This window comes from Cnephaeus nilssonii (genome assembly GCF_951640355.1).
Source record: "Cnephaeus nilssonii genome assembly, chromosome: 6".
Lineage (NCBI taxonomy): Eukaryota > Metazoa > Chordata > Mammalia > Chiroptera > Vespertilionidae > Cnephaeus > Cnephaeus nilssonii.
This window is the reverse complement of record NC_137077.1, coordinates 7,741,844-7,768,970: the sequence shown is the minus strand read 5'-3', so window position 1 is coordinate 7,768,970 and position 27,127 is coordinate 7,741,844. Positions and strand designations below refer to the sequence as shown.

Here is a 27,127-nt window from a genome sequence, read left to right as displayed (position 1 = left end):
CTCTTCGCTGGGGGCTGTCCACCCAGAGGCATTTCAACAGCAGGGAAAGCAGCAGGGAGTCAAATGCAGGCCTGCCCTCCATCCTGCAAGTCTCCATCAGCTTGAGAACCAAATTTTAGAATCTCTCTTCCAACCTCAGAGGTGAAGGCCACACAGCAATTAGCTGCCAAACCCCCCGGGGGTGGGGGGGGTCCAGTTTCCATAGCAACTCAGAAAGTTGGGAGGCCAAGGGAGAAGTAGGCTGGCTACCAATGGACCCACTCCCGAGACAGCCTCCTGCAGCGCCGATGAAGCAGGTGCAGCCTCTGCTTCCTTCCCCACACGCTCTCACCTAAGCCGAGCCCTGAGCATTGAATGATCTTCCCCCTGGGGAGGAAGGCCCACTCACCTGGTCCTTCTTGCTCTTATGTGAGGAGGCCACGTGAGCCAGATACTGAATGACTTTCTTGGTGTTCTCCGTCTTGCCAGCTCCGGACTCACCCCTGCCAAGAGAACCAAGGGAGTGAGGAGAGGCGGCAAACCCTTGGAGTCTGTCACTTCCCCACTGCATGCTCTACTGCCCACCATTCTGTCGGGTGCCAGTGCGGGACCCAACACCTAGTGGCAGAAGAGGGGACAGGCAAAATAATGCCGGTTCTGGGATCCTCACGCAGGCCATTTCCCATGGCCCACTGCCTGCCCTGGTCACTTGGCAGCCTTTGCATCCAAATGTCTTCGGAATCAGTCTGAGGCAGCTGTTGACTCAGGGGTCAAAGGCACTCATACATGTTCCTTCGAAACTGCGCTTGAAGGAATGTTCTGTACCACTAACTCCCGCCGCAGTGGGTTTTATTTATCTCCTTGTCAAGTTCAAAGGATGAGGATGAGACATCCAGTGTCCACTTCAACCAGGTAAAGAAAGCCAGTCAGTGCTCAGAGCCAGGAGGAATGCGTGCCAGAGGGGCCAGCGGTTGCCAGCCTGCTCGTCAGGTCCTGAGGAAGGCGGCCCAGCTAGATCTTTGCCCATGAGATAAAGCTCACCCGTGCTGTGGGAACACTGAGCAGCCCGTCCCTTGGGGGAGAGGCAGGGCTTGAGCTGGGAACAGATTACCCATCAGCCTAGGTTTTGGTAGGAGTCTCAAGGGTAAGAGCAGATCTGGTGACACACGGCCCCGCCACCCCAACAGAAACACTTACGTGCACAAAATGGACTGGTCCTCTCGGTCTGAAACAAAGAAGACATCGGGTTAACGTGTGGCTCCCCTTGGGTTTCTGAAGAGCTGCCCCTCCCCAGGAGAAGCAGCCTCGAATGCTGCCTCTGCAGGGATCCCCTCCACGGCGCTGATATGTGCTGACCCTATGCCTCACTCAGAGGAGGGACATTCCTAGGTGGCAGCCACTCACCCTCCAGGAGCTCCGACTGCCCACGCTCACTGCCCTCCCTGCCCCCGTGACACCAGAAATAGTCTGTCTCTCTCACTTCGGAGAAAGTCAATCTATGAAAAGCTCCCAGGAGCCTCCTTCTCTGAGCGCCCAGGTGGGGCAAGCCCTGTGTGTTTATAACTGGGGGCTCAGGCTGCTAGAAATCAGGCCTGTGGCAGGCGTTTTCAATATTGTCCCCATCTGAGTAAGGAGCACAGTCCCATTGCACTGTCCCATTGCAAACCCATGAGGGGTGTGGTGGGTAAGGCTGGTTTGCAATGGGACAGCCCTGGGGCCAGATGCCGCCTTGGTCACATGCAGAGCCTCTCAGAGCCCCAGCCTCCTCCTGGGATGGGGACAGTGGTGTACATGCAAATAACATGCACAAAAGCACCAGTGTGGTGTCTGACACGTGGAAGATGCTCAATGATGTCAGCAGATTTGTAACAAGTGGGTCTCCGGGCCTGCAACTACCCCCAGCTCTGTGACCCTCTCAGCGGGTAAGGCTATAAGCCACTCGATGCTCCCCTTGGGCGCAGGGGGACAGCAATACCCACACTTGGAAGCTAAGTTTGACAGAAATGCTCTAAGATCTTTGGCCTGACCTGTGTCAGTGCTGGGTGTGCAGTTTTAAGCAATGGCTGAAAATACAAACTCACTTTTTCCTCTTTTCATCCCCCCCCCCATGTAAGACCCCCAGCCCGCTTGAAGTCAAGTCTGCCTGAATCCAGGACCAGGCTACTTACTAATATTTGAGCTGTGGAGAGGTATTGCATTCTCCAGTCTCAGTTTTCCTTATCCATAAAGTCAATATGCTCCCAACTCCCTGGGAGAATTAGTTTGAAGAACAGAAATAACCCATGAAACCCACATGGTACTCCACAAGGGGATGCTGACTGTTTACTTCCCCATCCGGAAGCCACCTGAGCGGGTGGTGGTGCATGGTCAGGGCCGCGGCGCACTTATAGCTGTTAGCACTTATAGCTGTTAGCACAGGTGCGTCATCGAAACCGATGGCCATCGGGAAGGACACTCACTGGCCCCCACCTGGCCAGCCAGGGCCCTGCAAGGCGGCCTAGGGAAGGTGACTCATAGCTTCCTGTGTGCATGGCCTCAGGAGACGGATTTGCAGACACACAGCTAGGTCTGCTTCTTGGCAAGTGAGCCTCCAGCATGCCTGATCTCAGCACACAGGCCTGGACTCTTACTGCCATCGTTTCTCTGGTCTGCGGGTCACTCGGGAGGAAAAAGGGAGTCGGGACAGAAAGGAGGAAAACTAAACCTCAAACCCGACACAAACAGCAGCTGCCCGCCCAGCTCCTCTCCAGCCTCCCCCTGTCCCCATCAAGTAATAACAGGGTGGGGGTACGGAGGGAACTCAGCCTTTTACCTTCACACAACGCCCCCCAAACCCATCCTGCTCTCCACTGTGGAATGCTCAGAGCAGGCCCCACAGGGGCAACCTTGCTGCCTCCGTCTCAACTTTCCCACAAAACAGTCCTTCAAGACTGTGGCCAGGCTGAGGTAGTCTCCGTAAGACAGGCGGAAAGGCAGAGGGAAGGAGGCCGGGGGCTAAAGTTTGGGGGAGACACACAGTTTCCATCACCTGCCCCCCTAAGCACAGAGTAGCGACTGAGAAGAATCTGGGACAAACACGGTTGTGATCTGGGGCCCCAGCTCCCCCACCCCATCTCCCTGGGCCGGCTCCAGCTGCAGGCATGTTTAGTCACTGCTCACAGGCGGGCAAGACCGTACCTGCACGTGCTGGCAAGTCGTGAGACAAGCAGCGGCTGAGACAGCAGCGGCCGACACTACCATAAAAGGAAACATTCCCATCCTCCCAGAAGGAACCGTTTTCCCAGAACGGCCTAGGCCAGGTCCCTGGGATGGCTGGAATTCCTCTAATTGTGTGAGGAGTCAGATGCTGAACAACAGGAAGCAGAGCAGCCCCTCCATCCGCCCACATGTGGGTACACACACATAGGTGCACATGCACACACAGGGACATGGACAAGCTGCACATGGACACGTGTGCACCACAAGTACATGTATAAGAGATGCGCACACACACAGGGCCACATGCACAGATTCCTGCACACATTCCAATTCCAGACCACGCACGCCCCCCACCCCAGCTCTTCCTCTCCCCTGACCTTTCACCTCCAATTTCTGAAGCCAAGCTAGCACTGCCAACACAGCCTGAAAGGGAAGACTCCAAAACTTTCATTTTTCACTTTAAAGAAGCCTCAATTCGCCTTGCCAGGACATGCATTTGGGCAAATGCTTGTGCAGAGGAAAACTGACGGGAGGCCTATCTTATTTCCTCAACTCTGGTCCCCAAGTCCACCTGCCTTCAATGACTGACACCCAGGCCCTTACATCCGGAAAGGTCTTTCCAAGTCTTACAGCAGTTTTGGCTCTGCTATCGCATGGCCTTACAATAACCCTGGGAGGTAGATAAGGCAGCAATGTCCCTGCTGTAAGCCTCCTCTTCTGGTCCGTGCAATGGTTAGAATTCTCAGCAGCCAGTCGGCTCTCCACCTGACTCAGTTTACTCTGCCAGACCCCTGGTGCATTCCAGGGAGGACCCTCCTTAATACTCACTCTCTAATCCCTTCCTTCCCACACGGGGTCATCTCATGGGATGGGGATTCCCATAGAGTCCAGCCCACTCAGTTGTTTTGGCTCAAGTCTTTATTTGGGCCCATATGGACTAACCGCTAATTTGAAAACGCCCTTCCTTCCTCCACACCAGAGGAGACAGACAGACAGACAGGAACCCTGTGGCCCAGACCAGGGGAACGCACCCCCCAGAGATAACCCCGTTCTGGGAAACAGGCTCCCTGCCGGGATAAGGCCCTCCACCTGACTTCAGAGCCTGACCGCTCCTGCCCGGCCCCACCTCGGTGGGGGTGGGGAGAGACAGGACTATGACTCGGTAGTGGTTTTCCACGCTTCTAAAAGAAACGGCAGCCTTTCCTCAGATAAAATCTTCCCAAATTCCCAACATGAAGAATGGGGGATAAAACCCAGAGCTGCCTGCAAGGTGGAAACAGGGTTCCTTGGAGCACACTTTGACAACCACTGGTCCTGGTGTCTGGAGTAGTGACATCAAGGAGAAAGCCAGTGGCCAAGTGCTCCAGAGCCCTGGTTCCACCCTCACTCTGCATTCCCCCTCGTGATGCCCGGCCCCTGGGGCAGCACAGCACAGGTGCTCAGAAACTGTCCTTAACAGCCGAGTCCTCTGCTGCCCAGGCCCACGAGGCACTGTCCTTGGAGCAAGAAAGGTTTTAAGTTACACATTCGTGATGAGGCCATTCCCTGTCCTGGTTTTATTTTAAACCCCCAGTGCCTCAGGCCTTCTGGAGCTGAAGCACATCTCCAATGGACTAGTGTTTCCAGGCAGCTTAGAAGGTGGGCAGAGGTGACCGCAGGTGTTTCACCCCAGGCCCAGACTTATGCTAGGGGCCTTATCGCTCACTTCCTCTGTGAGAGGAGCTGCGATTCTTGTCCATAAAAGGCCATGAGGCTCACACAGCGGTGACATCAGCCCCGACAGGAAGTGCAGAAGGAAGAGAATGGGCCTGGTTCACCAACAGGGGCCCGGAGCTGACTCATGGGAGGCTCACAAAGATAACGCCTCCTGAGGTTCGGCCAGAGCTGCTCTCTCAGGAAGAGCGCCCTGCCCCCAAGACCCATCTTCAAGTCAGCCAGGTTTCCTGAGAACAAGAAAAATGGCACAAAGGGCAGTTTCGGGTTGCGTGATGTGCTGCCCGGGGTGAGACTGATGGGATGACTCGTGACAAACGGACCTGAAACTTTCCACCACCAAGGGGTCTGTCTTTCACGAAACTGAGAGCAGACCCCTGGGTCACTCACTGTGGGAACCCCTACTCCAAGTCACCTGGGACAGGAAGTGTCCGGCTGCCCCAGGCAAACTCCTGGACTCCAGAGTCCCTTCCCCAGAGAGCCTCTCGTGAACCCATCAGGGTCTTAACGGGCCAAAGTGCATGTAAAGCATGAAGAGACCTGTGGGTTCGAGCTCAGAACCTAGGGGCTGGGAAAGGCCTAGAGGGCATCTGGTTCCACCATCTGCATCTAGAGGTCAGGACACCGTGACCCGAGAAACCCAATGACTTGATCAAAGTCACGCAGGCTGGGCCAACAACCCAAGCCTCTGATGCCCAGTGCTTCCCCAGAGCGCTCCTACAGGGCGGCGCTGCGCCGCCAGCAGCCCTGCCTCCCTGCTGCCCACTCACAAAGTGTCACATGGGGCCTTGCAAGCTGTCTGCTAGTCTCCGAAGCCAGCCCTAATCCATGAGCTTGGCTTGCAAGCACTTGGGAAGCAGAGAAGTAAGAAAAAGCAGGTGCAAAATAATGCACGTTAGCCGAGGCTGCAGGTGGATGCCGGGCCCCGGAGGCCTGCGTCATGGAGCCTCTGGCAGCCCGCCTGCCTCGCAGTCAGCCAGCGAGAAGGCAGCCGCCGTCGGTGGCTCCCGAGCACACAACATGGTCACCGGTTATGTTCTCTCCAAGGCACAAAGGTAGGCCACGACCAGACAGATGCTCGGTCAGCAGCAACCCAAGCCGGAAGCCAGCTGAACTTGGCCCAGTGCCTCTGCCTACACGCTCCCCCAGCGGGGGCTGTGGTGTGAACCCTGCTGAGGAGGCCCTAGTCCCCAGTTACAGGCAACCCTCCCCACCAGGCACCCTTGATAATTAGAAAGCAGCCCAAGAGACTGCTCTTCGCTTTCATTATGTCCTAGGGCGAGCAAGGCCCCAAGCAAGCCTTCTCTCAGCCAAAGGCAACCAGTAGCTCACACAGGTGTGCTCCCAGGATACAGGCAAACCTGCCAGAAACCACTGCTGGTTGTTTATCCACCTTTCCCATGGGCGGGGCCAAGAGCGAGAATGTTCTGTGGGTTACTACTGAGGCAGCTGATAGGTTTGTCAGGGTGGAGGGAAATTCAAAAGCCACATGTGAGTGCTGACGGCCCACAGCAAAAGGGAGGACAATGACACCTGAGGTCAGTTCTGCCCTGCTCTTTAACAACACTGCCCTCGGGGGGGGGGAAGGAAACACAGGCAGGACGGACCCTGGCTGAGTCCTGTGCAGAGAGGACTAAGCCACCGACCACAGGCCTGCAGAGGGCTCGGCTCGAAGTGGGGGAGAAAGAGAATAGGAGAGAAGCACAAAAGGCCACAAACAGGGAACTTACAAACACTGCCAGGCAAAGCTCAGGACAAACTTGGCTCAACGTTGGAGCATAAACAGCCCCTCGAAAAGAACAATGGGCTTTGCGAAACACCCTGTTGATGAGTTGTGTCAAACTTGCTGGAGAATACCAGGAACTTGAACACTAGGAGATGAACAATAAGGGCACATGAAGATGCTTCCTGAAGAAATCAGGGCTCTGGTTGCCCTGGAGAAGGGGCAATAAGTGAAATGGAAGGCCAGAGTTTGCTCCCAGAGCATGGCTTTCTTCCTTGGCCTTCAGCTTAGACCTCTGCCCCATTGTTCTTGTGGAGAAACATTCGTGTTGGAGAAACGTTATCTCCATCAGGAGTCACAAAGCCCAGTTGGAATGGCATCCTGAGCCCCAATCAATCCTGTTTGTTTGCCAAAGAACACCTCGGGTCCCCAGAGTTTATGACCAAGGTGGACACTGGGCCAAGACCGTGGTCAAGACTAGAGGAACTTTACAGAAGCCACTTCTAGAATCCTTACTCTTATCCCTGCAACTTTCAGCTCTTTTCTCTCTGTAGTTTTAGGGAATTCTTTTTCTCAACTGACAGCTTAATTCCAGAAATCAGGCAGGGGAAGGAAAGCAACCCTTTTCTCCGAACGCGTCCCTTTCAGCCTGACATTGTGCAACACGGCCCTACTGCAGTCTAGGAGCCAGCAAGTGAGAGAACAGGAAAAACGGGCTGGTGAGCAGAATCACCATGCAGCATCCAGGAGGCTGAAAGCCTGAAGGGGCTTAGCCATTAGAGACTCCACAGGTGAGGTTTTGTTGTTTGTTTTGGGGGAGCAGTAACAGAGGCATTAGGCCAAGTTTTCAACCACCCCCAAAGTTTCAGGTTCCAAGAGGGCCCTTCTTTCTTCTCTCCTACTTCAGTCGCCCAGAGCAAAGCACAGTGGACCTGTTGGGTTGGATTAAAAACAAAACAAAAAGACAACCCAAAACTGAAGCCCTGAAAAGGATCCATTAGCCACAGATCCCTCTTCTAGAAAGAACATTTTATAGAAATGAGACTGACAGGCATGACCACATTATAATTAAGCAGCCTCATTCCAGGGGCTGGGCTTTCCTTCTGGGGGCATGACAAGCAGCCTCCCAGGGTCGGCCCTAAAAGTGCCTCCTGATCCGGGCTCGGTGCGTGAGAGTAGGCCCAGTGCTGCGTGTCAGACCTCTGGGTCCCCACCAGCACCTCACTTCCCTGATGCTGAAGAACGGGCCTAGAACACACATGACATTCTCCAAAAGCCCCATTACGCTCTCCTGAAGCCCCATGGAGGCCATAGCAACACTAAGGCAAGCTCTGGGTCCGTGGACTAGACCAGACAAGTGGTGTTATGTGTTCACTGCAGGGAAGGCAGCTTTGACAAGCCACTTCCTGTGCGTGCTGGTACCCAGAGCCTGAACTCTGAGGAGAGTAAGCCACCGCCTGGAGGAAGCATCTGGCTGTCACCTTCATTAAGCAGAGGAGCGTGGACTGAAGGGACGCATGACTGGCAGGCAGGGACAGTTCGGTCCAGAAACTACATTGCCCGACTCCTCTTGCTACCTTCTAAGGGGCACTTACTGTAGGACAGAAGCCTTCCTTAATTCCTGCAATAACCGTGCCATTTTATTAACCCAAGAGGTAGATGAGAAAGCAAGGCCCAGCCAGAGTAAGTGACACAATCGGGAAGTGACCCAAATCCAGCCCAACCCCACACTCTCTTGTCCACATCATACTTCCTGTTCACAGGCAAGTTGCTCCCTAACCCTAGGGCCCAGCAGATCCCTTTTGGTGACCTACCACAGAAGGTTATGTCATTCTCAAAGCCCCTTGCTACCCCAGCACCCTCAAGGCTAAGTGGGGCGCCCCCTCTGTGCTAGACTCTCACTCTCCTCCTGTAGTTCATTTACCTGCCTCTCTGGACTGGGCCTTGGTCTCCTTCAGGCAGGGCCACGACTAGCACACAGTAGGTGCTCCGCTAACACGGGGAACCATGTGCAGGCACAGTACACTCCCTCGGGGTGAACAATGCTGCACATGTGGCTCAAGACCTCCCTGCAGACAGTGGGCCTCTGTGTGCCACTGGCTGGCAGGGCCGAGCCACCTGGCTGGCACATTCCTGCTTAAGTGGAGTCATCATTCTGTGGCTTCCTCAGCCGACTGGCCTAATGACTCTGTTCAAAGTCATGCTTTCCTGTGCTTCGAAGCATTCCCCAGCCTCTCCTCAGAGACCCTGGAAAGCAGACAGCTCCCCGGGGAGCACCCCCCTCCAGGGCAGAAGGAAGGCAGAGAGAGGGGCAGGAGGGCGCTCCTCCTCCAAACCAGCGGGCCAGGGAGAACTCCGCCAAACACCAGGCAGAGAAATGAGGGGCAACGGCGTCCCTGGGAGGTGGGCACAGGACGGAGTCAGGAGACCCTGGGTTCTGGAGCTGACAGCCTTTGGGCCTTTGAACAAGTCAGCTAACATATCTAGGCCTGTCCCTTTTCCTGTGGATTAGAAGGGGCGTATTCAGATGTAAAGACAGCGCTAAAATTCTACCTTCATTGTTTACCCCAAAATGTTAGGCAACCACTGAGAGGAATGTGGACACTCACGGGGGCACTTTGAGCAACTGCTTGGTGACCAACCACTTCTGGTGCAGCTTCCGCTGAGAAGCACAGCAAAGGGTTAAAGAAATAGCTCTCAGATTTGGATTCCTTTAGGCCAGGAATGGAAGCAAACCCTGCTGCCACTCCCCCAGAAATGCTGGGAGCTCATTAAAATACCAAAAAGCCACTGGAGATGAGCGGCTTTCTAACTAATTAGCATAGAAGAGGGTGTTTTACCCTACTCTTAATGGGGAGACAATTGGGCTCAAGGCCAATTCTTTAACTAGCAAGTTCTGTAAGACTCAGAGGGAGACCCCAAGGTCTGGCCCCAAAGAAAGCCAGCAGCACCAGTTCCCATCCCAGTCACACCTTTGCAGACCACTTCTGCTTCTGTCCAATTCCCTGGCAGCCCCTGGTACCTGCCCCTGACAAGTTCCTATTCCCCCCTAGGGCTGATGTCCGCCCAGCAAGGGCAGCCACACAGAGTGTATGCTCTCTCACCCTCCTTCCCCTCCCGGGCTTAGACAGCTCGCACTTTACAGAATCCTAAGGATCGGTTCAATCCCCAAGACAGGAAGACCTATCAACGGCCACGACAACAAATGAACCAACTATGTTACCACAACTTTAATTAAGCCCAAGGCTGAGGATTAAAAGAACAAACAAAACTGTGCCGGGCACGTCTGGGCTGCACTATAACCACTCTGACACACCTGCCAGCCTGCCCACAGGATCCGACCACCACGGTGCCTTTCCGGCCACCCCAGGCCTCAGCGCCCACACATTCCTCTGAGCTCTCAAGGCACCTGCTGCAGTTGTGTTGGCACCAGGTGTAGGTAGCAACTTGTCTTGTTATACAGCTACAGCCACAGCTCTCTGTGTCCAAACATAGCTTGTCTCTCATAGAATCTAGTTCTTTCTATCTCTTATCTGCATGGCCTAATGCAGGACACCATATGCTGCCATGCCCCATCCCGTGCCCATGGCAGATAGCATTCATCTATCCCAGCATTCCTTGGCATTGAATCTTAGCTCCTTGCCAACAGAGGGCCGGGCAAACCACTACCCACTGATAGGGGTTGACACTCAGAGCAAAACCAATCTGCAAAGCTTATTAGTCCCATGGTTCTCCAGTGGGGGCAATTTTGCCCCCCAAGAACATTTGGTGGCAACATCTGGGGACATTTTTGGTTGTCACAACTGGAGAGGGAGTGTGGTAGTGGCATATAGTGGGCAGAGGCCAAGATGGTGCTAAACAGCCTACAATGTACAGGACAAGTATCCCACCCCCCAAAAGAGAATTATCTGATCCCAAATGACAAGTGTGCCAAGTTTGAGAAGTCCTGACTTAGGCAGAGTAGCCATATAATTTATCATCTAAACTGACATGTTTCTGAGAGTGAAAGGGAGCGATATATTAATACTAACTCCAGGACAAGAAGCACAAATCGGGGCCTAAATGCAAACCAGAGAATGTAAGAGATGAAAGGCAGAGGGAGGTCCCTTGGAAGGGTCAAACAGCTAATCTCATAAAAGTCCCCAGGCAAAGCCACCAACTACCCTATTTGCCAGAATAAATGCTAGTATGTCATAAGCCACAACCAGCAGAGAGGAAATCTTTTTCTAGTTCTTGTGTAAAGAAAAAGCAGAAAAGGAACTGTCTAGCTGTGCCTTTTAAGATGTGAGTGGCAGAGAACAAACCTGTTCCCCCCAAAGCCTGGGGGGCGGCATGTGCTAAGACGTGCTCTCCAAAAGAGAGGTGCTCATTCTAACAGCCTGCTGATCCCCGCCCCACCCCCCCCCACCCCCCCGCTCCCTGCTGACACCTGACTTAGGGTGAGAACCCACGGCTATCCTCAGGAAGTTTCTTTACTACTGAACCATCTTGTCATAACAGGGGCAACTGCTGTTAGTTAACTTCCTCCTTGCCCCAAGAACAAGAGACATATTGCTAATATCTTTGCAGGTCAACTGTGAACAACAAGAGGAACTCGGAAATGTCCTCAGTCAGTCAACATGGGAGCTTAAGAACTACAGCAAGTCCAAGATTTACCTGAAGGGGAGTGAGAACCTCTCAGATTGAGGGTTAGAGAGCATGTGGACCCAGCTCCTGCACACACCATCACAAAGAAGCACCGGGGCCTTAGTTCCTTGTGCCCGCAAATGAATTTCCTATCCCGGGTCTCCACAAGATGAAAACACCCACGCACTGGCCCTCATAATTTGGGGCAGTTCCTCGGTTCCTATGAAGGCCATTTCCATTATGGTCAAGACTTCCTGGTCGGCACAAAGGAAACCTCCAGCCCCCTGCATAGTCTCTTTATTTTTTAGGATTATCTCCAACTTGTAGAGCTGACTTTTTCCCCCTCCATTTTTTGTTGTTGTTGAACAAATAAACCAAGAATGAGTCTCTTTGGGAAGCAATTCCACAGGTTGTCGGGAAGTCCAGTTCTAAGAACGCCAACTCCTGGTGCCATGCTCTGCATCGTTACATTATTCTTGTCATAACAGCCGGCCTAAGAAGGAAGAAAGCCCACGTGCTAGGACATGGTTCAAGTCCAGCATCCAGGTGTGGGAGCGTTCCTGATTCAGTAGCACAGAGCTCAAAAGACTCCAGGATGCAATTCTTGCACTTGGCCAATTAAAAGAGCCAGGAGAAAACTGACTCATAACCTCCAGAGACAGGACTCGGCTCTTCAGGAATCTCACAGACTTTTCTCCCACCAGACTGCTGTAGTTAGCGCTTTGAAACAGACACACTACCTTAAAGCTAAAGGGCTGGCTTCCTTGAAGAATTTTGAGACATGTACGTAAGCCTAAGGCTAGGCCAGACTTGTTCATCATCCATAATTCATCAAGCCTGGCAATGAAACACCTTCTCCACAGCACCACGGTATAGTACGGACAGACCCACATGCTGCCATTTTAAACCACTAAACCAGAGACAAAGTTGTTAGCATAACAAAATTCATTACTATCACTGCCTAGATTGATTACAAAGTTTAAAGAAATAAAGGATGCACATGTAATAGGACATGAAAAACCACTATCAATATAAGATAGGAGAGAAATATATATATAAGATATGAGACTATAGCCTGCCTGAAAGTTGGGCTTGACTCCAAATTACAGTAAATGCACCATATGCCAGGTGCCTGGCTAAGCTCTGAGAATCAAAAGGCAAGGTGAGTCCTGCCCATGTCTAGGAGAGAAAAACAAATATGTAAACATCTAATTCAAATAAAGTATGACCAGGGCTCTTATTCAAGTCTAGCCCAGATAGCCTCCCTGAAGGGCAGTAATGCTTCAGTCGTGTCTTTAACAAAAGAGCAGGGACTTGCCAGGCATTGCGGGCACAGGGAACGGGTAAGGCGGTTTGAAAAAGGAGTTCCAGGTAGCTGGGAAGCTGGAGAGGTGGGCAGGAGGCCAATCACAGAGGGCACTGTGTGCTGCTAGAGGATTTGAGTATAATCCTGGGGGCAATGAGGAGTATTTTCAAGATTTTTCAAGATTTCTAGTTGAGATTTGATCAGATTTGCATTTTAGAAAGATGACCCTCTGGTAGAAACAAGAAACAGGGCTCTATTAAGAGTGAAGGTTAAGAAGCCATTGAAATCATGCAGACAAAAAATTGTGGGGGTCTGAACTAAGGCCAGGACCATGTGGATAAGAGGTGGAAACATTACAAGAGATAAAATCTACAGAAAGTGCGAATGACTTGGAAAAGAGGTGAGAAAGAAAGAGGAGAGGGTAAGGTGAGTCAGGCTCCAGGCTTTGATGAATGGCTGACTGGAGAAATGGCAGCTGGGAGCACATGGGGATCAGATGATAGGGCCAGTCCTCAGCCGGAAAGTGATGGAGAATCTACTTGAGTGAATGCAGCCATCATCCAGAGGAATATGTGGAGGGAGTGTGCGGACAAGACCTTGAGGAGCATCAGCATGTGGGGAAGGGGGAGTAACAGGAAAGAACCACACATTTGGGGAGGGCAGAGATAAGGGGAACCAAAGAGAGGGTCACAGGAAGGAAGGCTTTTGAAAGGGAGTGGTCAAGATTGTCCAATGCTGGGGAGAGGGTAAGTAAAATAAGAACTCATGAGTACAATGGATTTCCCAACACAGAAGTGAGGTGACCTTTGTGGGACAGTCTTGAGAAGTGGTGGGGCCAGACATCACAGATACTTCCTCTAAACAACTCCGCTGTGGACCTGGCCGAGTGGCTCAGTGGGTTCGAGCATCGTCCCATACACCAAAAGGTTGAGGGTTCGATTCCCGGTCAGGGCACATACACAGGTTATGAGTTCAATCCCTGATGGGGAGTGTATAGGAGGCAACCAATTGATGTTCCACTCTCACATGGATGTTTCTCTCTTTCCCTCCTCTCCTTTCCTCCTCTCTCTAAATATATATATACTAGAAGCCCGGTGCACGAAATTCGTGCACGGCAGGGGGTTGTCCCTCAGCCCAGCCTGTACCCTCTCCAATCTGGGACTCCTGGAGGGATGTCCGACTGCCCGTTTAGGCCCGATCCCACCAGGATCGGGCCTAAACGGGCAGTTGGACATCCCTCTCACAATCCAGGACTGCTGGCTCCCAACTGCTTGCCTGCCTGCCTGCCTTCCTGATTGCCCCTAACCGCTTCTGCCTGCCAGCCTGATCACCCCCTAACCACTCCACTGCCAGCCTGGTTGATGCTTAACTGCTCCCCTGCCAGCCTGTTTGCCCCCAACTTCCCTCCTCTGCCAGCCTGGTCACCCCTAACTGCCCTCTCCTGCAGGGTTGATCACCTCCAACTGCCCTCCCTTGCAAGCCTGGTCCCTCCCAACTGCCCTCTCCTGCTGGCCATCTTGTGGTGGCCATCTTGTGTCCACATGGGGGCAGGATCTTTGACCACATGGGGCAGCTATATTGTGTGTTGCAGTGATGATCAATCTGTATATTACTCTTTTATTAGATAGGATAGAGGCCTGGTGCACGGGTGGGGGCCAGCTGGTTTGGCCTGAAGGGTGTCACAGATAAGGGTGGGGGTTCCCTTGGGGTGTGGGGCGGCCTGAGCGAGGGGCCTGTGGTGGTTTGCAGGCTGGCCACGCCCCCTGGCAACCCAAGCAGAGGCCCTGGTATCTGGAATTTATTTTCCTTCTACAATTGAAACTTTGTAGCCTGGAGCGGAGCCAAGCCTGGGGCTCCGGCAGCCATTTCTGTGGCAGTTAATTCACCTTCTACAATTGAAACTTTGTAGCCTTAAGCGGGTGAGCCCGGCCAGGGTGTGCGGAAAGGTTTGCTTCCCCTGTTGCCGCCGGCAACCCTGACCTGCTCTCTTAAGCTCCATTCTGCCGCCATTTGTTTGAATTTGTTTACCTTCTATAATTGAAACTTTGTAGCTTGAGTGGAGGCTTAGACCTGCAACGGCTATGGAAAGCTTGGCTTCCTCTGTTACCTGGGAAACCCTGCTCTCTGTGGCTGTAGCCATCTTGGATTGGGGTTAATTTGCATACTCACCCTGATTGGCTGGTGGGCGTGGCTTGGCTGGTGGGTGTGGCTTGTGTAGGGGAGTGGTGGTTAATTTGCATACTACCCTTTTATTAGAGAGGATATATATAGTGAGAATTGGAGGGAAATAAAAAACAACTCCGCTGTGATGGGACAGAGAGAGTAGAGAAAACCTAGAGTGGGATTCAGAATTCAGAAGAGCCTTTTTGTCTGTTTTTGTGTTGTTGTTTTTCAATGGGGAAAACTGAAGCATGTTTCCACACTGTGAGGAAATGAAAAAGAGGTGAGAAACAAGGAGGAAAGGCAGGAACTGGTAGAAGAAGGGGTCCAGAAGTGAGAGGACTGATGTAGGAGCTTTGGACAAGAATGAGAAACCAGGAAAAGCTTCTAGGACTTTCTATCAACATATAAACATGTCCTTTGATGGCCACTGGTCTTGACTCTCACACATTGCTTACAGACCTCCACAACACACCGCCCCATCACCACTGCTCCAGCCACTAGGTCACCATCACTAGTGAGTGAGCACCTGCAAAGGTGCCAACAAGGCTGCGGGGAAGACGGCCACTGGGAAGGCCGCGCACTCACCTTGCATCATACTCCTGTAGGCGGAGTCTGTGATGGCGTAGATGTGAGGGGGCATCTCGTGCCTCTTCTTGCCTTTATACATATCCACAATCTCTTCCGAGTAGATGGGCAGGTTCTTGTAAGGATTGATGACCACACAGAACAGGCCGGAATAGGTCTGAAGAAAAGAGCAGCAAATAGGAATGGGTTAGGAAGTCTCCTGCGCAGTGGTGCACAAACTTTGTGGCAAAGATCTGCTGCCTCTGAAGGCCGCCATGGTGGCCTGAGGGACAGCGCTCCTGGGCCCCTTGCTCTCTGGGCTCAGCAGACCTGCTGCACATGTGGGCACACCATCTGCTCTTTCAGTGAGGGTCCTCCCTCAATGGCATGACTGCTATTGCATCCATGATGCATCCATGAGTGTGTGCATCAGAAAAGAGCTGTGGCAAGTTTCACAGGGAGCAGAAACCCAGTTACAGAACTCAGTTTCAAGGACAAAAAGAGATGTGTTTGTCATCACGAGATGCACAAAGAGAAAAGGATTCAGCTGTAGCAAGCAAAATGTGTAGAAACACAAATTATTCTACCCTGAAGGGCTCTCAGAGATAGTTAAGCCTAATTTTCCCTAGCGCTGGGAAGAACTCACTTTGTTCCTCAACCAACTAGATCTTTTGTGGGACAGATACTTCCCTCCCTGGAACCTTCTGGAGACATTCACATGAAAATCTCTCCAAAACCTAGACCACTTTCATGTCGCCTGTGAGCCTTCTCCAAGACCCTCGTCTTCTGTTAAGGGGAATCCAATTAGTCAATAGCCTTAATGTGAGGCATCCAAAAATACACTCAGTACTCTAAGTCTGACTTGACCAGGTTAAAATTAGACCCTGAAGTAATGTGTCCTGAGTTCAAGTCCCAACAAGGGCAAGTTTCTTAACTTCTCTCTCCCGCCCTGTCTCAATCTGTAAAATGGGGATGGAAAAAGGCGGGTGAAATAAGGCCTAGATACCATGATTCACACACACCTGCAGCCCTAGGCAGTTAATGACAGAGCTGGGAGCAGACCCAGTCTCACACCCTCCAGTGGGGACCTCCTTGGTCACAGAAGCCAGTTTTCTGAGCTCCTCACATCTTTATGTTGTTCTCATTACAAGCGGCTTCCACCCTCACTATCCACAGTTTTGCACCTTGGTCCAATAGCAGCCAACATCTGAGGGTTGCACTATGGGTCAACCCAGTCCCTTGCACCCCTACCCTCTCCAATCCCACCAAAACTGAAGCTGGACCTTGTGGTTGAAGCCACAGACAGGGTCCACCCAGGAACCAGTCATGAGGACAGAGGCTCTACCCAGCGTTGGCAAAAGGCTACAGCACTTGATGCTCCAAGCAGAAGTTAGACTGAAAGCAGAACTCCAGCGGGACCCACTAACCATACCCTGTTCTGCATGCAGAAGAGCAGCTGAGTTTGGACGTGAACAAGTGGGTCTGCCTGCCTCTTCTGTCTGGAGGGCACACAGAGCCCTCAATTTCCTTTTTTCCTGGGATAATCAGCCATTTGTTTTCTCTCCAACTACTCTTGCCACTAGGGACAAGAAAGCTCTGAAGCAAAGAGGTCTGAATGTGGTGCTGGCAAACCTGAGGGCTGGGTATTATGGGAAGACCAGAGTGCAGCCGGGACTCCTGTTTTCCCTCCCTATGTCTAGTGGGTGGGGATGAGATAGAGGCCAGAAAGCAAGCAGCAAGGTCATCCCAGGAGCTCAGAAACAATTGAGCTTTGTTCCTGGGGTTTGAGAAAACCCACACTCTAGGAAATCCAGCCCGATGGAAGTGAAGGACACATGGCCACACATGAGGACGTGCCACAGAGCCAGATGTTCGGGAACAGCTGATGGTGGCAGCAGAAGGGCTAGGGGTTACTAGGACAAGTCTTTCTGACAGCTGGGTGGGCAGATGGTCCTGCGGAGAGTTCTCTGGGGCCTCCAAGTTCTCTGGGCTAATCCCACGGAATCAGTGGATTTGATCAAACTGAGCCCAGGGGAACGAGCGCAGCAGCTCAGGTGGGAGGAAGGAGGCTCGGCTGCAAGCCGCTCTCTCTGGATGCTCGTGGAGGCGCAGACACTGAGCAAGTGGCTTTGCTCCCACACGGGCCGCGCCAGGAAGCTGCTCCATTCACGGGCCACAGAGGCTCTTTGTGCCTGACCGCCCCCTATCCCAGAGCCTCACCCCCCGGAGAAACAGACAGAGCAGCTGTGGTGCAGAATTAGCCACACCGCCCACAAGGCCAGGCAAACAGGCTGCACAAAGGCTCCCGGTGCCGCAATTTGGAATGTCGTGTGCAGAGAGGTGGACTGTGAATGGGGGGATGGGGGTGGCCACCCCTACCCAGGCAGCCCCACCAAGTGGCTTTGATCTCGCCACAGTTCTGCACCTGCTGGGGTCTTCATTAGGGCAACTGCAGCGACAATCAACTTCCTTTCTGGTGACAACACTTAGGAGGAGGAGGAGGAGGAGGAGGCTGGTCTGAGGCAAGAGGAACTACACACGGAGGTGACAGCAAAGGAACAAAAATGAGAATTTGTGCCTCCAGCCAGAGAGTTCTAGAGAAAAAGCTCAGGTCCTACCCACCATGCCCGCCTACTGAGTAAACCCACACTTCAGAGGAAAGATGAAGCAACTAACATTGACTGCACTTTAACAACTAATACCCCCACTTGAAGCAGGGAAAGACCATTCGCAGCCGGCTGGTATAGGCAACGGCATGCAGGCCTCCGGCTTGTTTCACACTCAGCAAATCGAGAACGGGACCCAAGATGAACAGTGACACCAGTACAAGACCGAGCGGAGGGAGACTTTTAAGGTGATGCTTCCTTAAAGTCCCTTTGCTTTTTCGGGTCACTAATTCTGAATTTCAGCAGTTAATATCCCTAGGGGCAGGGGCTTTTCAATTTGGTCCAGACAATATTCTCACCAAGAAACAGAGAAATAACTGGGTGGAGAGTCGGGAAACCGAAGTTCCAGTCTCAGCCCTGCCAATGCCTCGCTGTGTGACTCTGAGCTAGCCCCTTGCCCTTTCTGGGCCTTACCTCTTCCCACCTGTCACATAAGAAGGATGGGCTAAGCTGGCTTATACAGAAGGACTTTTCCAGGTAGGCAGTTCTGTGTGTCTCCTCACTGACAGGTCCTTGACTAAGCAAGCTCATCCCCACAGGGTGGTCATCAACAGCAGGAATGAGGACCTCATGAGCACAGACCAGCTTAGCAATCAGCAAGGCAATGCACTCCGGGTACACGGTCTAGCCCAGTCAGGACTTCTGGGCAATCCAAAATGGCCCGTGCACACTGCAGGGCACTCAGCAGTACCAGTCGTGGGGGGCAAGGGTAGTGCCCTGGGGAAACGGGTGTTGAAGTCACCGTGAAATTGTACAGAAAAGAAAATGGCTGGCTCTTTGGGAGTCTCTCACCCTCCCTGTAATAGGGTGAGCCCAGTGTCTCCTTTATGATACACATGATCATGGGCAGACCCCTCAGGCCGAGACTGAGTTTTCCCAACTATAAAATGAGAAGCTTGTAATGATCTAAATGTTTTCTTCCTCCAATTCAAAAAAATGTTGAGAACTGTTTTATTCAGCTCCAAGGCCAAGGCCAAGGTGAATACAACAGCATAATTAAATAAAGAGCTATTTTAGGAATAATAAGAACCAGATATTTCTTCCCTACTGGAGACAAAACCAGAAGGAAATATCTCTAAACTGAACAGAAAAAATTGGGGTGGATCTGAGAAAGAACTTTGTGACCCTAGGACCGTAAGAGCTTGGAGCGTGTTACCAAGGGAATGAGTAAATGCTCATCTCTTGATATTTTCTTCAGGGGTGATGAGCTGCCGTTCTGCCAATGTAACCCCGCTGGCTGGAGGAAAGAGAAAAGACTGCCCTGTTTTTTGCATGCTGCGGGCCTTTGTACATGCTGTTCTCTGCACTGTAGGCCTGGCCTGGGACCAGCCTAAAGTGTTGGATAAACTAGGAACCCAAGCCTGCCTCTTGGTAGCTTGCCTCTCTGCTCAAAGCACACTCCTTAGGGAAGCAAGCCACACTGACAGATGTGAGGAGGGAGGCAGGAGGGGACCAGGTGGTGCAGGAGGAACAAGTGGGAAACCAGGGCACGCATTTCCCTCCTTGAGAAGGAACTGATCACATCTCCACCAAGGCCAGTGCGTGAGCATACCTCACACATGTCACATTCTCCCTACACCGACCTACACCAGCTTCCTGTTGTGGTTTTGGCTGTGTAGAGAAGAGATAAAAGTCATGCTATGAGAACATTCCATTAGGATGTTCAGATACTGAAGTTCAAGGATGTCACCCCAGCATTCCTTCAAGCCCCCTTCTCTCCCAGAGAGCCAGCGCCCAGAATCTGAGGCAGGGAACAGGGGAACACACCCAGAGCCCCTCCCACCCCCAAGAGCCGGGCCCACTTACGTAGATGAGCCCTGAGTAGTAACGCTCCTTGAGGTTGTGCAGCACCGAGGCTTCGTTGAGGCACGTGAGCTCCGCCATGTCCTCCACCTTGGAGAACTTGGGCGGGTTCATCTTCTGGATGTCATCCTTGTTCACCTTCACCTTCTTCCCATTCTCCACCAGCTCCACAATGGCCTCATCGCCCACCTCTTCCTTGAGGCTGGCGGGCTCAAAGCCACTCTTGTCAGAAGGCACCCATACCAGCTTCTTGGCAGCCCAGTCAGCCTGGGCCAAGGGGTTATTGATGAAGTTTTTATCCACATACAGATACTTATCAGCAGCTTGCTGCGCCATGGTGACTTACAGCCAGGACCTAAGGGAGAAAAAAAGGACAAACGTTAGCTATAACTACATTAGCCACACAAGAATCCCTAACATGCACCTCTTATCTTTACAAACTAGATAGCATTACAGTGGAGTAAAACTCTATATAACCAGGCTGCCCAATTTGCCAAAATTTCCTTGCTTCTACTTTTGGGAGAAAGATGTACATTGCTGAGAAAACAAGGTAATATCAGGGATGCTGTAAGAAATTAATAGTAAGGTATATTCTAGGATCGATACACAATCAACTAATATATAAACAACTATTATGCCACATGACGAGCACTAAGAGTCTCAGAGACAGATGCAGGTATAGTCACTCTGCCATGCCTACAAAGGCAGGAAAATGACCACACAATTTAGGAGAACTTCCAACAAAAACAGGTTCCTAATTAGCCAAAAAATGGGCAATTGACTACAATTACACATGGTGGAAGTTTCCAGTTTTAAAAACTTTTTCTTATTTCACAGAGTCAACAACCAAAAGAAAATAAAACACCAATATGTTGCCAATACATTTTAATTCCACCTTGATTATAAAGCCCAAAGAACAATGGACGCAAAACTCTGGGGGGTGAGGGCATATATGGGAGTGGGGTGGGGGGGTGCAATGGCAAGATATGTACACATATAATACCTTAATAAAAAAAATTGGGGGGAAAAAAAAAACAGCAAAAAAAAAAAAAGCCCAAAGAAATAAGGCGAGCAGAAAAGAAGTCAGTGTTTCCCTTTCTGGGGCACCAGTGTGCAAAGGCAACCCTCACAATTAAGGGCCAGAAGAGCGTAAGCACGTGTGCGTTCGCTTGTTTCGAAACTCATTTGCAAAATAAAGATGATGAAATAATAATCCCTTACACCTGTGTGGTTTTATTGTTCATAAAATGCTTTCACATATATTTTGCTATCTGGAAAGATCCTTGTCATAATAACCCTGCAAGATCGGTAAGGTACGTGTTATTATCCCATTTTACTGATGAGGAAACAAAAGCTCCTGGAGGCAAGGGGCTTGTGCGGAGTCACCCAGGAAGAACTCCAGACTGCTGGTCCTGTGGCCTTTGCACAGTGCAACCACAGAACTGCTTCCTATTCAAAGGCTCAGGCTCGGAGCAGCTCAGAGAACAGCTGCTCTGAGTGAACCAAAAGCAGGACTCAGAAACCCTGGTCAACAGCCAGCCATGCCACCGGAGGAACCGCCCAGAAGCCCACTGCCTGCTCACAACACAGGCAGGCTTTTCCCTGGCGAGATCAAGGTCCCCAGCCCAGGCACAGGAAGCCAGGAGGATGCCAGATCCAAGCCCAGAGTCACACAGGCTTTCATGCTTCCAGATTCCAAGAGGGACTTGGATGCCAAGGAAGCTGGAGGGTCGGGAGGGAGAAAACAAAAGGGAAAGTCTGGGCTGCCCGGGCCTTCTTATCTGGGCTCATTAAATGGTTTCCAGATCAAGGCGAAGGGGCTCCCCTGGACTCACTCCAGGAGGGGCTGTTTTCCAGGAAATCTGCTGGTTCCCCCCACAGGAGGGAAGGCAAGTCCAGGGAGCAGAGCCTGGCAGCCTCCCCAGCTCCCCCAGCTGGTGGCTCGGTTTACATTCTCAGCACAAGCAAACCCTGGAAGCCCCTCTCTGGGACCAGGGGCGCCATCCACCTGCAAGGACCACCCCCAAAGAGAAGGCAGGGCCCAGGGTTAGGCAGCAGCAAACAAGGCATGAACAGAACAGCTATAAACCACCTGCTATAAACCACCTGGCCGGCCCTAATCTTCCCTGTGGGTCTGGGGTCTAGGCAGGTGGCAGCTTACTTCCAGCTGTCCTTGCTTCCACACTGGCCAGTCCATTCGAGCAATCGAAGGCTTCTCTCCGCCAGCATAAATACCAGCTGTCATCTGCCTATCCGCTGCTTATCTGACCACTGGCCAGTTGGCCTCTCCCAAGTCTCAGTACCCGGGCTCCCCAAACCAGTGTCCCCATTGTGTCACTGTCCTGCTCAGGAACTTGCAATGATTGCCAAGCACAGGGTCTCACAGGCTGCTGGTTCTCCATCTTTTTGCAAACTTCAAACCCATAAAAGGTAAGACAATCTCCCATCAAGGTGCAAAAAGGGAGTCACCTGAACCTTGTCCCCCCTAAATCCTAAATCTGCTGCTGGCTAAGAGTTCACTGACCCAGCCAAGTAAAACCTGAGGATATATCACACCCTTTACAAGATCCCTCCAAGAGAAGGAGGGAAAGGGACCGTCATTAAGTATGTAGATACTACCAACATCAAGTTCTGTTTATTTCCAACCTCACTTAACCATCAATCACCCTGGAAAAGAGCTTTTATTGCCCCCAATTTATAAATAAGGAAACAGGCTAGGAGACAGAAAGTCATTTGTCCAGTCTCCCAGCCCAGTTATGACGCAGGATCCTAACCCAGAACTTCCTGGCCCCCAGGCCTGGGCTCTTCCCGGCACACTTGTGCCTGGGGTCTCACAAAACAAAGTCAGGCTGGCACTGAAGCTGGGCTGAAACTGTTGATAAGCTGAGTGGGGCATGGGGAATGCAGAGGTAGGCATTCCACAGCATTCAACAAATATTTACTGAGCAAGCGGGCAGGGAGGCTGAGAATGAGCCTTCCTGGTGTGGACCATGTGGCCTGTCAAAAAGCAGGCACAGCCCTGGCTGGTGTGCTCGGTGGTTGGAGCATCGACCTACCCACTCAAGGGTCATGGTTCAATTCCCAGTCAGGGGCACTGTACCTGGTTGCAGGTTCGATCCCCAGCCTGGTTGGGGCTCATGCAGGAGGCAACCAATCTCTTTCCCCTCCCCGCCTTCCCTTCAACTGGCTCTAAAAAAAACAATGGGAAAAATATCCTCCAGGATTGAAAAAATAAAAAAGCAGAGCACATTAAAACTCAATATTCTCACTCCCCTGGCCTGTGAGCTGCCCCCAAGCAGCCCATCAGTCATGGCCAAATGACTCTGGCCCTCATCAAACTCCCTTTCATCCCAGCAACACCACCCCTGGTGGGGCCAACAGCAAACTATCTGGAGGCCTGGCATCACAGCAGCACCTGGGGTCCCTTTGGGCTGCAGGCCTGGGCACTCGGCCTACCCTAGAAATGGGGTAGACTGCCCGGCCCTTTCATTGGTGGGTCTGTGCTGGAGGGCCATAAAGCGCAGGTGACAGGGAAAATCCACCATCCAACCCACCGCCCTGGACTGGTCGTTCGACCCGACCTTCAGCCCTCAGAAGGGGGAAGGGGCAGTTACAGGCCAGCACTGTCTCCCTCCAATACCTATCAGAGACCTGGGGGCCAAGCCAGAGTTCCTGTAACAGAGGGAGACCCACTGCCTTCCCTCGGAGCTGGACCAACACGGAGGGCCGTGGTGCCAAGGCACCCACGGATGGTGGGCTTGAGGAGTGCCCACTCGCCTCAGTGCCTCTCTCTGGGCAGAACTTTTCATTAAACACGGCTGGGCCCTGCTGAGCCAGGCCAAGGACAGAGCTATCTGGTTTCAGCAGTTCTGCCGGAATGACGCGGGGGAGCAGCAGTGCCAAGATCAATAGCCGGGCTGGGCTGGTGGGGAGGACCACAGAGGTCACGATAAACAGTGGGGCTGCAGTGAAAGCCCTCCCACCCAGCCCGGGCAGGAACATCACATTCAAGGATTCGGAGGCCCCAGGGCTGCCGCTGAGCTCCACCTGTGTACGGTAAAGAGGCGCCCAGGCCCCAGCGGCTGCTGAGTCAGTGTGCCCAGTGGGGAAGCGGGGATGCAGACAGGTTACCACTCACCTCACCTCTAAGGATGCAGGTGGAGTAAGCCACCACCGTCAAGAGGTGTTAGACTGGAATGAGGGGCACTAGAGATAGGGAACAAGGAGGCAGTCTGCTCAGTGCAGCAGCCAGCATGCAGCCACTTTCCCGCCCCATCCTGGGACCTGCTACACAGTCACTTTGAAATTAAAGCAAACAAACTGAATGTAATATAAAGGTTTTCAAAATAAAAGAAAAAATATCTCCCTAAATTCCTGACCCTCCCCCCCAAAAAATCAGTTCTCTCCCTCTCTCTCTCTCTCTCTCTCTCTCTCTCACGGTCCCTTCTAGTCCTGGTTCACAGAAACACTTTATTTTTAACTACCTTAGGCAAAGAGTGAAGTTCACATTTGGTATTTTCCCTACTTCCTGTGACCATTTCCCCAGAGGGCCACAGTCTGCTTGTTGATCATTTTTATCAAAATGTTTCATTTCACAGGTGACGATGCAGAGGCTCCAAGAGGAGAAAGTACCTGCATTCAGTCACAGAGCTGGGGGAGCCAAAACCCAAACCCTGGACTCCTAACTCCAAAGCCACTTTTAATGGCTACATAATATTCCAAAGTGATTTTTAATAACTCACTACCTGCTAGGTTTTTTCCTCTTATATAGTGGACCATCTTGAGATAAATTGCCAGAATTACTGGATCAAAATAATCTGGACATTTCTAGGGCCCTGAGATGTGTTATCAAAATGTTACCAAAGGGGTTGATTGGTGATCACAGCCACTGAGCTGCAGCCACACCAGCACTTAGAAAACAGTCTGCAGGAAAGACCTTGGTGGCTCAGATTAGGGGCCCTCAGGAAGCCCTGGGAACGGGGCGGGGTTGGGGGGCTTGGCCAGCCAGCAAGGAGTTAAGGAGAAGGAAGGCAGCTCTCCCATTGCAGATCAGACCAGGCTGAGGCAGGCCCTTCCAGGCCCTTCCCATGCGGCTTCCTGTGGGTGCCAGTCCAACTCCAAGAAACCCAAGCAGTTGCCTTTTTAGGCCATAATCGAGAGGACACAACCAGAGGCTAAATTAGGACGCTCAGGAAATGATGAAACTGAAAGTAAATAGGTTAACCAAAAACCTCTGCTTTCAACCCAAAATGTAATTCCTCGATTATTTGCCTTCTCCCCTTCTCTGCTGCCCCCCCCCCCCCCCCCCCCCCTGCAAAACATCTACTTGGACCTTGTACTCCTTCCTGTTTTCCCAAAGAATCCCCTCCTCCCTCCCTCGGGTTCTCTTTTTACTTATTTGTGTGCTTCTCTGGAAAAGAAACCACTAGCCCTTAAAGACAGAATTTATTCTACTAGGACAAATCGTTGGTCCAAAGACTGAGTGTTTCCATTCCTAGACAACTAGGATTATGTAAAGCCTTCCATGGGCCAATTCTAGGCTTGGAGCTTTTAAGTCAGCCCAGCTCATCAAAGATACCAAGCACGGAGGGCCTGCTAATAAGCTCTCTGTTTTCTCACTCAAGTCCGGCAATCATTTTATAAGGTATACATTGTCATATTCACTTTACAGGTGAGGGAAATGAGGCTCAGACAGGTCCCAAAACCCAGGTTCACACTCAGACCCATTCGGCTCCAATGCTCTGCTCAGTTTCCACTCAGGTTCCACTGAGAACCCCTGGTTAAGCAAACCAGCAAAACAGACATCAATGTGCCAATTTAAAGCTGCAAGCCCCATATTCTCTTCGTGCTGGTATGTACAAGAGACTTTTCACACTTCTAAGTCGCTGAGCAAAATGTAAGAGGATGTGGGGCATGGCCTTGGGCGAGCCATTTAAGTTCTCTGAACCAAGGTTCCAGACCAGAGACCCAAGCAGCTTCACCCCAGACCCTGGAGCCTTTTTCCAGCTTTATCAGTGATGGATGGGAACAGCTCCTCTGATTGTTTTTCATCCTACCCCCATCCCAGGGAGCACAGGTGAATGAATATGCCCCCTTCTCTTTCTCCTTACAGCCTTTGCTTTTTTTTTTTTTTGCTTTTTTTTTAAATTAAACTCAGAAAGGAGGGGAAGGGGAGAAAGAGGAAACATCAATGATGAAAGAGAATCATTGTATCAGCTGCCTCCTGCACGCCCCCTATTGGGGATCGAGTCCAAAACGCATGCATGTGCCTTGACCGGAAATCGAACCATGACCTCCTGGTTCATAGGTCCATGCTTAACCACACGAGCCAAGCCAGCCATTGCTTTGGAGTTAAATAAACTATTAAGGAAGGTTCTATAAAAGCAGCTACTGAAATAATAAAGAAAATTTCAAACCCATTAGATTTAACTCAGTCGACCAAATCATACGGGGGATCTATGTGCAAAAATATTGTGACAAAGGTATAAAGGACACCCAAGGAGTTTATAATGTACTGGATGACACATATCACTGAAGTGCCAATCTGGGGCTTTATTTGGAGTGGACAGAGCAAGCTCCTGGGTTTTCTGTCCTGTTAACTGCTCCACCCAACAACAAGCATGGTGGGCGCCCAACAGATAGATGCCATCTGGATTAAGAAGTACCTGCTTGTGACCTGGGGCACGTGCCACCTCTCTGGCGCACTGTAAATGCAGATAACATTTCATGTCGCCCTCTCTACCTCACAAGGCTGTTAATTCAACACTGAGCACAGGTGACAATGAGACAGGACACTTGTCTTTGTGGAACAGTCACTGCAGAGGGGAGACCGTGTAAACAACCAGCTCTACACCACAGGACTCTGCAGGAAGACAGGAGCCAGCAGCTTGCCGTGGGAACAGAGAGAAAGGGGTAATTGAATGGAGAACGTGGAAGCTCGAGGGAGAGTTCATGGAGATGACATTGAAGCTGGGTTCTGGAAGAAGGATGTGGAACGTTGATGTGTGTGTGTGTGGGGGGGGGGGGGGGGGGGGGATGGTAGAAAAGGATCCCAGGCCAAGGGAGAAGAAGGTGCCATTTTTCACGAACCATAAAAGGACGCCATCAGGTAAGGCAGGGTTTCTCGACCTCAGCACTGTGACCATTTCGGGCCAAGGAAGTCTCTGTTGTGAAGGACTGTCCTGTGCAGTGTAGGGTAGTTAGCAGTACCTCTGGCCTGTACTCACTAATCAGCATAGCACCCCATCCCCGGATATACCAACCAAAAGTGTCTCCAGACATTGCCGAAGGAGGTGATTTGGGAAGAGGGGCGGCAAAATCACCCCCAGTTGAGAACCACTGATGTAAAGGGTTAGTATGAGCAAATGCTGAACAGAAGCCAGACCT

At 51.7% G+C, this 27,127-nt stretch overlaps 1 protein-coding gene across 2 annotated transcripts in view; it reads right to left on the bottom strand.

Moving 5' to 3' along the window:
* Positions 1–27,127, bottom strand: part of MYH9 (myosin heavy chain 9) — an 89,166-nt gene that overhangs the window by 37,853 nt on the left and 24,186 nt on the right. For both annotated transcript variants that reach the window (XM_079774753.1, XM_079774754.1), the window contains exons 2-5: positions 19,745–20,096; positions 15,294–15,450; positions 1,177–1,204; positions 389–482 (exon numbers count right to left, since the gene is read on the bottom strand). In XM_079774753.1, coding sequence (XP_079630879.1) covers positions 389–482; positions 1,177–1,204; positions 15,294–15,450; positions 19,745–20,077 — 612 coding nt within the window. In that variant the 5' untranslated portion in view covers positions 20,078–20,096. The remainder of the gene's footprint in view (positions 1–388; positions 483–1,176; positions 1,205–15,293; positions 15,451–19,744; positions 20,097–27,127) is intronic.